The 10,885-nt window shown below is 36.1% G+C and overlaps 1 protein-coding gene across 5 annotated transcripts in view; it reads left to right on the top strand.

The window, feature by feature from the left end:
- Nucleotides 1-8,281, top strand: part of TANC2 (tetratricopeptide repeat, ankyrin repeat and coiled-coil containing 2) — a 325,867-nt gene extending 317,586 nt beyond the window's left edge. For all 5 annotated transcript variants that reach the window (XM_014062481.2, XM_087713296.1, XM_087713297.1 and 2 more), the window contains one exon: nucleotides 1,416-8,281. In XM_014062481.2, coding sequence (XP_013917956.2) covers nucleotides 1,416-3,357 — 1,942 coding nt within the window. In that variant the 3' untranslated portion in view covers nucleotides 3,358-8,281. The remainder of the gene's footprint in view (nucleotides 1-1,415) is intronic.
- The last annotated feature ends 2,604 nt before the right edge of the window (nucleotides 8,282-10,885 follow it).

A 10,885-nucleotide genomic window follows, 5' to 3' on the forward strand; every position in this document is an offset into this window, starting at 1 on the left:
TCTTATTTTCAGGAAAACGTGGTATAATTGGTTAATCATTCATCTGATTCTAGTTGTACAAGATCCTTGTCTTTGTGCAAGTGTAAGAATTGGTCCTGTTTTGAAAGCAAAGGGTAGTCACCCCAAATATTAATTTGCTTTGGATTTCTCTTCTGTTCCTTTACTTTCCATTTTGTTAATTGATAAAAAATAAACTATGAACACTTTTATTTCTGAAAGTATTAATTTACAGCATTTTTGCACAACTGCCTAAAACCTTTGCATAGGTGTAGGTTTGTGTCTGTGTGTGTGTGTGTGTGTGTGTGTGTGTGTACAGCCCAGTTCATGTGCTTAAGGTGGGATCACATTTCAGAATACTGAAATTGCTGGAGAGCTTTATCTTTCAGAAACTGCTTTCTATTTGATCAGAGTAAGATAACAAGAGTGTGCTTTCTGTGAGATTGAGCTGAAAATCCCACAGTTGAGTCCCTTTGCTCAATAACTGCCCATTAGGTTACTATATACTGTTCTCTGGGTCTCTCCTAGATGTAATTAAACTTCATTCCACAGTCAGAACTCCACTAATTGAGTTAAAGTGCAAATTAGCATTATAGTTTTCCACATTTATGCTGTTTTATTTGATTTTTCCAGAGTTGCAATATAATGTTCAAACAGTTAACACAATTAATTGCTAGGGCTTCCCCTCATTCAGATTCTTGGGGTCTTCAGTAAAAAAAAAATCTTCTTGTCTTGCCTCCCAGAATCTATAGTCAGTATAGGTCAAACTTTAGGTGTTCAATAGTTTTTGTGTTTTTAAAACACATTTGTGTGTTTTAAAAACTGAACAGGAAAGAAAAATGCATGAAAAGTGTAGAGATAAAATCTATCAATCAGAAACATACAACTAGATTACTATTTGGTTCGAAATCTACCAGTGTCCCTGTAAATGACAACCCATCTCCCTTGAAACTTCCCACCCTTCTGTTCCTCATAGGATAGGCAAAGGCTTGTGAGGGATTATTTTTTGTTAGACACTTTCCTATCCTTGTTCTCTTCATTTCCAAGACAGCAATATTCAGAACAGAATCCACTGGCTGAATGCAGGTCAGTGTGCTTTTTGTCTGGATCCTTAAACTGGCAAATGCTCAGACCTAAACTAGTGGAGAAACAGAGCTCTACAGATCTGAAATATCCCAACATATTGTCTTTGTTCCCTCATCTCCAAGAGTGCAATCTTGGAAATATTGTCTGTTTCTTCATCTGGATAAATGGAAGAAATACACAGCTGAATAATTTTGTTCATAAGATTTGGAACTCCTACTCCTCAAGCTAGCTACAATTTTATGCATACCAAATTCATATTGAAGCCATTGTTATCCAGAGTAAATTTTACTCTCTTGTTTTCTTTTTATTTTGTCACTTTTTGGATAAAACAGGCAGTTTTCAGCAGCACTGGAGGATTTGAATGAGGCCATCAAACTTTGTCCGAACAACCGTGAAATCCAGCGGCTCCTTCTGCGGGTAGAAGAAGAGTGCAGACAGACCCAGGTGCAACTACAACAACAACCCCTTGCAGCATCTGAATCAGAAACACAGGAAGAAGAGTTGTATGCAGTACAAGACATCTTGGAAGAAGAATATCTTGAGCAAGATGTAGAAAACATTTCTGTTGGCTTGCAGACAGAATCACGACCTAGCCCAACATTGCCCATTATCCAAAGTCCACCATCTTCACCTGTCCATCGGGACTCTGCCTACATCTCCAATTCACCACTTGGTTCACATCAGGTCTTTGACTTCAGATCAAATAATTCTGTAGGATCACCAACAAGGCAAGGATATCAACCCACCTCACCAGCACTTTCTCCAACACACCAGAATTCTCAATATAGGCCTAGTCCACCACACACCTCTCCTGCTCACCAGCCCTCCTCTTACCGTTTTAGTCCACCACCAATTGGTAGCCAAGGAAAGGATTATCAAAGCCCCCCTCCTTCACCCCTTCGTAGAGGCCCTCAGTATCGAGCCAGTCCTCCTGCAGATAGTGTGAGTGTCTACAGAGCTCAGTCCAGTTCACCAGTACGATACCAGCAAGAATCCAACATCACTCAACTTCCTAGTCGGCCCAAGTCTCCACTTTCTAAAATGACACAGAGATCTTTCCAGATGCTTCCACTACCTGTTGCAGTTCCACAACAAGGACTTAGGTTGCAACCTGCCAAGGCACAGATTGTCAGAAGCAACCAATCAAGTTCAGCTGGGCATTGTAGTACTGTAATCCCAACAGGAACATATGGCCAAGTATCCCATTCTGTGGCCAACAAATTTCAGTCTTCACTGGCAGAAATGGCTGGGGGCCAAAATCGGTTGGTGTATCAGACCTCTATTGGGGGAATAGTAGGAGATGGGCGACCTGTGCAGCATGTTCAAGCCAGTCTAAGTGCAGGGGCAATCTGTCAGCATGGAGGGCTGACTAAAGAGGATCTTCCACAAAGACCTTCCTCTGCTTATCGTGGAGGGATGAGATATAGTCAAACTCCACAGATTGGGCGGAGCCAGTCAGCTTCCTACTATCCAGTCTGTCATGCAAAGCTTGATTTGGAACGTTCCTCTCTACCCTCTAGTCAGCTTGGTTCTCCTGACATATCCCATTTGATACGAAGGCCCATTACAGTAAATTCCAATGAAATAAAGCCTCATCCACCAACTCCAAGACCTCTGCTTCATTCTCAAAGTGTTGGTCTCAGATTTTCCCCTTCTAGCAGTAGCATTTCCTCTACTCCCAATTTGACTCCCCCATTCCGACCTTCTGCTTCTGTTCAACAGATGGAGATTCCGCTTAAACCAGCATATGACAGATCATGTGATGAGCTTTCCCCAGTATCTCCAACCCAAGGTGGTTACCCCAGTGAACCTGCTCGCTCCAGGACCACACCTTTCATGGGAATCATAGATAAAACAGCCCGGACTCAGCAGTATCCTCACCTACACCAACAAAGCAGAACCTGGGCTGTATCTTCAGTGGATACCGTTATAAGCCCTACATCTCCTGGAAATCTTCCTCAGCCAGAAACATTCAGCCCACCTTCTTCAGTCAGCAGCCTTGCCTTTTATAACAAAACTAACAATGCACAGAATGGCCACTTGTTGGAGGATGACTATTACAGTCCACACGGGATTTTGGCCAATGGCTCCAGAGGAGAGCTTCTAGAAAGAGTTAGCCAAACTTCTTCATATCCTGATGTTAAGGTGGCCAGGACACTGCCTGTTGCACAGGCATATCAGGACAACATCTATAGGCAACTTTCCAGAGACTCCAGGCAAGGGCAGACATCCCCAATCAAACCAAAGAGACCATTTGTGGAATCTAATGTTTAAAATGGATGTGTCTTGGAGTAAGAGCCTTTTAATTTTTAGCACATTTTTCCTGGCTGAATTCACATCTTATGTTGCTGTTTTTTCTTCCTTTCTAAGATTTGTATTTACTAGCAGACTACCACCCAGGGGATAACCTGTGTTTTCTGTATGATAATGAGGCAGTCCAAGACATGCTCCAAATTCTCTTCTATACACAGCTGACCTCAGAGAAAGCCAGCACCATACAATTTTCAGCTGCCAATTAGTTAATTAAATGTACAGTATGGGGGCTGAGTCAAATTATGTACACACTCAAGGGAAGTAACCAGCTCTTTGAAGAAAAGTTTTAATTTCAAAATTGAATTGATTTAAATACAGTCTGACCATTTTTTTGTGTACTGACCTTTATTTTTGTTGGGGAATTACGCTTTTCAGTTGGTGTTAGCTCATTAGGTCCAAAGAGCTGTTAATCTTTGAAAATGAGGGATCTTTGTTTTTAGTATTAACAAAGAGCTATGCATAAAACCCAGTCTGCTTTCTGATAGGGTTGCACTTTTTAAAAAAAATCATATTTATTCTTAGCATCTTACCTTTACCCTTCTGTTGGTACTAGCTTTTAAAACTGTTATTTTTTCCAAGTCATTGAACAAATATTTAGGGAGAAATTAAAGTTCTCTCCACTTCAGCCCAACAGTCAGTGCTGATTTCATTCTCTATCTTAGATATCCAGTCCATTTTCTAGTGCACATCTTCCTGTTGGAACAAATCACATTGGAGACATGTTGATAATCAGTAAAATTCATTTTAAAAAAGAATTAATCAAATGCTTTAAAACATTGGGTCTTCAGATACTGGATTATACTTCACATCATCTCTGATCATTGTTTATGTTTCCTAGGGGTATTGGAGTACTATCTGGGTATCTAAAATTAGAAAACTCTTATGAATTTATATGTGAATCAAGAAACCAATTGTATGGAGGGTTCATTTCTAGGGCAGAAACATAAATCAGGCCAAAAAAGAAAACATTCTGCATTTTGGTCATTCAGAGGATAAATTGGTCTTCTAAAAATCATATTTTCTTTAAAATATGTTTTTCTTCATATCATTGTTGCTTAGAAGTGAATAGCTAGGATCCTGACCCTTTAATTTTTCTTCATTATTTTTGTCAAACTATCCTAATGGTTTTAAAATACAGAACACCTTCCACTGTGCTTTATGACACTATTTTTTAAAATGCTGTATTCAGGAGTTCCTTCATATGAATTGAAGTGTATGATAAAATATGTTTTTTTCTGTCTCCTGAAAAAGTTCAGAAAGGCAAAGAGATCAATGTAACAATTTTAATCACTATTTTCTCTAGTCATTTCTTGTATCCTTATTATAAGTTGGCATATTTCTCTGAGTGAAATGTAACATCTCCAAAGTTACAGGTAGTCCTTGACTTACATTTATTTAGTGACCAAAGTTACAATGGCACTGAAAATGTGATTTTTTTTCACATGACTGTTGCAGCAGCTCCATGATCATGTGATCAAAAGTTGACACTTGGCAACTGGCAAGTATATATGATGGTTGAAGTGTTCTTGGATCATATGATCTCCTTTTACAACTTTTTGACAAGTTAAGTCATTGAGGAAGTAAGATTACTTAACAATTGTGTTACTAGTGTAACTAACTGCAGTGATTTTACTTCATAACCATGGCAAGAAAGATAGTAAAATGGAGCAAAACTCACTTAATAACTGTCTTGCTTAGCAATGGAAATGTTGGGATCAATTGTGGTCGTAAATCTAGGATTACCTGAACTTTTACTTTGATTTTGATTCTTTCTAACTTTTTGCACACGTTTTTCCCTCCTGAATTGGTCACAGTACAAAATTTGCTTGCTAAATAGAAAATTGCTAATTTGATTGATTCATGCTATGGCATGCTGGTGTCAAAGAATCTCAGATATTTGCTAATGCTTTTTTTCAAAGAGCTGGGGACATTCTTTAGTTTTTATTTAACTGAGTGAAACCAACAATAGTGTTCTCTCTTTTCTTTCAGTGTGAATGTGTATGTATGATGCAGGAGTGTGAGAGAAGTGAAGGAAAAGTTTCATAAAAAAATATAAAGATACAACTCTATATTTGCTTTTTTTTAATGATCAGAACAAAGCCACTGCTGTTTTTCTCACATATTTCTTTTATCTCGTAGATGGTTTGGATTCTGGGCCTTGTAAAACTTTCCTCCTGCTTAATGAAAAATGGTTATTTTCAATTTTAAACTCTTTAAAACTGGAATTTGCATCAACAAAGTTGTGTTTATCAGTGATTTATTTTGAAAACACTTTTGCACTTATCTGGCTTATATCTTGGAAAAGCTAGAACCTATTTTCTCACACTAGGCAGAGGAGGGTCAGATTGTTATGTTCTGATTTTGAGCCTTTATATAATTGCTTGTACCACAGTGCACATGATCAGCATAAGTGCACTGAGATACAATCCACTCTTTCCTGGTAAATAAAGTTAAAAATAATTAATAAACTATCTCTGTCATATGGAAGGTGGAATCATAACTAACTTGATAATTTCAAGATTTCAATATTCATGAATGAAAACTCATAACTTTGGATTTGGCTCCATTTTCACTGTCACAGGGTTCGCTGTACCATAATTGTTTACATTTAGCAGTTAGTAAAAGAAATGGCATACTCATCCAAAATGAGATATCTATTACTGCTGTTGGGCAAATTTTTCTCTGTCTCTTAAACAGTACTGTGTTGTGATTTCACAGGATTCTTGCACTGATGGATTTGCCACCTGTTCTCTGTAAATTGGGTGCACTTTATAGTTGCATTTGTTTCTATGATCAGTAATGGTTATTTAAACATAAATGATACCCACATTATAAAAAGCTCTTGTCGTTCAGTATATATTTTTTAAAAAGAAGCAATGATTCAAGGTATACAGCACAAGTACTGACATTGTATATAAGCCTCAAAAGTTGAAATCATTTTTAGTACAAAGAGAAATATATGCTGTGTTCTTCCAGCAATTTTCTTTAGGTGCATCTGAGGCTTAATTGTTGTGCTTTTAGTTACCAAATAACCATCTCACATGAAATAAAAGACAAATTTCTCTGAAGATCTGCCAGAGAATAATTCCCTCTGGATTTGCTCTCAGCTTAGTTCTTTATTGCTTATCATATACTGTCTTGAGATATAACACAGCACAAAATAATATATTTAATTGTCTTTTAATTCATCTTTCAAAGGATTTTTTTAAAAACTCAGGATAGTTAAGAGAGAGTGGCTAATACCACATCACAGATTGATCTGCCATGCTGCTTTTTGTTTGTTTAAAGACATGCAAAAGTGTTGTACTAATATTTTTTATTTATACATGTGTGCACATCACATGCCTAAGCTGGAGTTTCAGAACTATTTTCTATGAAATCAACATACCAAATAAATCACAGCCTCAAGTCCTATATGACTTTTACTGTGAATGTATGCTTGCTTTACCAAATCCACCACATGGTGTTACTCGGGCTTTGCAGAAAGTTTTTTTGCTCACTGGATATTTTCGTGAACAAAAATATAGATGCTAATTTATTGTGCATCTGGCTGTCAAAGATGTACCAGCTGATTCTAGTAAAGATATGAAGTCTAAGCAGTCTTAAGCGAAATTGAATTCTTTCTCCCTTTCCTAAGATCATTACAAAAATTACCTCTCCAAAATCATCAACAGAGGCTTCCTATTAAATGTAAAACAGCTTAACTGGCAGAAAGAGGAAGCTACTTCCTCTCTCTGTCTTCACTGGTCCATCTTACTGCTTAGTCATATATAAAAAATGGGCATGTTAATTGCATTCACACATTAATTTTGTCTTGTTTGGCCCCTGAATTTGCTTTCTAGAGGACTATGGAGACTTAGTACTGTAATGCTGACTTCTAAGAATTCGAAACAATTAGGTAAGCTGGGTCCAAGTAAGATTGCTACCAGGTCCTAAGAATAATGTAGAAATCTTAATACATGTTAAGTTTGGCTTGGCTCCAGGGGAGAGAGTTGCTAGCTTGGTAAATGGCTCAATTATTTATTCTTATATCAAAAGTTTCTTTGAGGCTCTCAAAAATATCGAATATCTGGAAATATAAATTATTTTGCTGTTTTAGTGAAGTAGAAACTATCATGGGGAGGGCAAAGAGGGAAGGCAGTATGTTTATTCTTTCAAATTTTATTACAAAATGTGCTAAAAGAAGGAACAAAATGCATCCATTTTGAAATTCCAAGCTGTTCACTTGGCCTTAGACAGGAGTTAACAAGTTTCTACTGTTCATGATCATCTAATAAAAACCGAAGTGCCAGCTTTTCTGCACCTTACATTTAAAAAAAACACTTTGTGCCTATAAATTTTTCTTCTCTCCTTAAGGTAGCCCATAGTAATTTCTTGAATGGAAAGCTGCATCTCTCTCCCCATCTTGCATTACTTAACACTGGAGTTTCAGGACCTTCAGCTATTTAGAGTTCAGCTTTTTAAAAGGGCTTAGAGGGGTCAAAACCTAATATACTTCTTTTTACATGTTGATGCCTTCACTGAATTTATGGTTGCTGTGAAAAGGGAAGGACAAACCTAAGGCACAAGCACAAAGGGGTAGATAGCTAAACTGCGCCTCCCCTCCCTAATTACTTGAATATCATTGTTGGATTATTATTGTTCCCCTAACAAGAAAAATCATATTAAGGGCTGAAATTTCATAGCAGAGTATTTTGTGTAGTGGTAACTGAATTAACTTATAGAACCTCAACACAGTATTATCTAATGGCTATTTCAAATTAGGACCTTATAATATATGAATGTGCACTTGTTTAAAATGCAGAAACAGTCCTAGACAACAATGTTGGTATTCATTCATTCTCTCTCTCTCTCTCTCCCTCCCTCCCTCCCTCCCTATCTATCCATACATACATACAAAAACACACACACACACACAGAGGGTGGGGGAGGACTGCTTTTGCATTTCAAACAAGTACATATTCAAGAGACTTAATAGAATTGAACGAGCTTCTACACTTTTCTGCTTGCTTGAAAGTCTTACTTGGAAGTAAAAAATAAAAAGGGAAGATGCTTAGATGCTTTTTGCTTGTTGCTATCACAAAGACTATGAGAGAACCAAGGCAGTTTAACTTTGTTCCACCTGAACATTTACCAGACCTTGAGATCATTACCTACCATATTTACTGTTACTCTGTCATTCTACAGAGTGCAAGGCATTAATATGTTTATATAAAAGATATGTTTTCAGGGAATGAATGTTTTGCTTTTAAATATGTTTCTCATAACAATTTCTTTCCCATGAAAAGCGAGACATTTTGCCTGCCTTGCCTGCCTCTGTACAGCAACACACATTCCTTTGTATTAAATCTTTCTGGTTTGCCAACTTGCTGGAAAGATACTGAGTTCCTTTTCCTTTTTTCTATCAATCTGATGTAAAGAATTTCCCTGTACAGTATAATATTCAATTGCATGTTCTGTTCTCTTACTGATATATTGAATCACCACACAGTTGTGATCTTTTATTGTAGGGATGCTGCACAAATCCCTGCAGTCGGTTGAGACTTTTGGCCACCCCTGTATAAAGGAAAGAAATATGTTTCTTTCCCTTCACTGTATTTGCTTGAGCAGAGTTCTATTGTCTGTACATGTAAGCTGTGAGATAGACGTGGAAAAAGTTCAAAAAGAATGCATTATCCTCAGCCCCTCCCTAATGTATACAGATTGTAACCTGTACAATGAACTGTATGTATTAAAATGTACTTATTTATAAATGGTTAATACTTGGAAATGGTGGTTGACTACTGTGTTCAACACATCTATTTTGACACTTCATGGAGTGGAAAAAGCACTCTGTTAATTTTTCTATCTCATTTTATCCTTTAATTGTTGAGTTAACAAATAACCCTTTATGTGTACTTTTTGCAATGTATCACTCTCTTGTTACAAAGGCTCTATTTTATAGCATTGGTTCAAAGAAACACTTTTGAGAGCAGAATACCTTATCTAATTAAGACTTTTTTAAAATCTCATTTGGGATGGATATAGAATGGAACATGTCTGAAGAAATTCCAATCTGTTTTACCAACATAACTTTATCCAATATCAATCAATCTCTTGCATATATTAAAATACTAGATTTGTCTTTATTTTCAAAAGGCAACTGTAGCATAGCCATGATGGGGAAAAATTAGAAAGATTTTATTTAATGGAACTTCATAACGTTCTGAAGTACATATATTTTAATGATTATTATTAATCCAATGAGAAATATGCTGCAAGTATTTTATGAATATTAGATCAAATTTCTGTGTACCTGTTGTTAGTAGAAATAATTTTGCACAATTAATCAGTACTAGCCATGTAACAGCTTATCAGGTTCACTCAATCCATTCTGTTCAACTTCTATATATGTATAAATACTTCGGAAATGCGGATCTGGATAACAGTGCATGCAGATTCTGTACTAGCTTGATGTTTTCTAAAGTTGAAAAAAAGCTGATATCAAAGATGTCATATTCCAATATGTTCCAATTTGAGCATTATCTTGGAAGGTGCAAAATAGATTGTTTCTCTTCCAGATGTGTACCAAATGAATTTTCAATCCAGTCATCATAGATCTTTGTTCTATTGGCCCATTTGTAAATACAAAATCATGTCAACACACATCTTAGTATAACTATTTAATCATAAAATAATGTATGAAGAGTTGTAGTTTATTTTTAAAGTAGTAAACATTTGGATAATAAGGGGAAGGGTGTAAGAATGAAAAACAAGCATAATTCTGGGAATAAATAGACAACAATCTCTCTCTCTCACACACACACACATACAGAGAGAGAGAGAGAGAGACTTTATAGGAACAAAGACTAGTTCTGAGATTACTCTATAATAGAAAGTATAGCACTACAACATTGCAGTATATGTCAGTTATTAATTCTACATGTTCTTCAGAAAATCATATGACTATTTCTTCATACCCACATCTGGTATGAATGTATTCTTTATTCCCTACATAGCCTCTAAAATAAAATATAAGATTTTGGGGATACTAAACTTTTTTGCTAAGTATGCAAACATCTGAGTTATAATCAAATTCTGGATAATCAAATTTAGTGCAATAATAATGATTAATCAAAAAACATTTACATTTATAGTATTTGGTCCCAAATAACTGTCAGAATGAGATACAAAAGGCCCTTGCTGTGCTTTATATCATTAACCACAAGCAACTGAAAAGTTTCAACCAACTTACTTATTGATATCAAACTTATTTACCAAACAAAAAGAACATTGCCAATATAAGAAAATAAATTGTTTTGAAATACTATGTGATATATAGTATTTGGGGAAAAAATCTTATCAAAAATTTATAGAAAATGAATGTTTTCATATGCAATATGAGACCTAGCATTTATTTAGTATTTTCAGCTCCTCAGACCATGGGTGTCAGGTCTTTTGGCTTACCTGGGCCACATTGAGTGTAGAGGAATTGTTTTGGGATGCATAT

Source organism: Thamnophis sirtalis, unplaced genomic scaffold, assembly GCF_051295495.1.
Source record: "Thamnophis sirtalis isolate CommonGarterSnake01/CBP01778 unplaced genomic scaffold, rThaSir2_p1.2 scaffold_4, whole genome shotgun sequence".
NCBI classification, from domain to species: domain Eukaryota; kingdom Metazoa; phylum Chordata; class Lepidosauria; order Squamata; family Natricidae; genus Thamnophis; species Thamnophis sirtalis.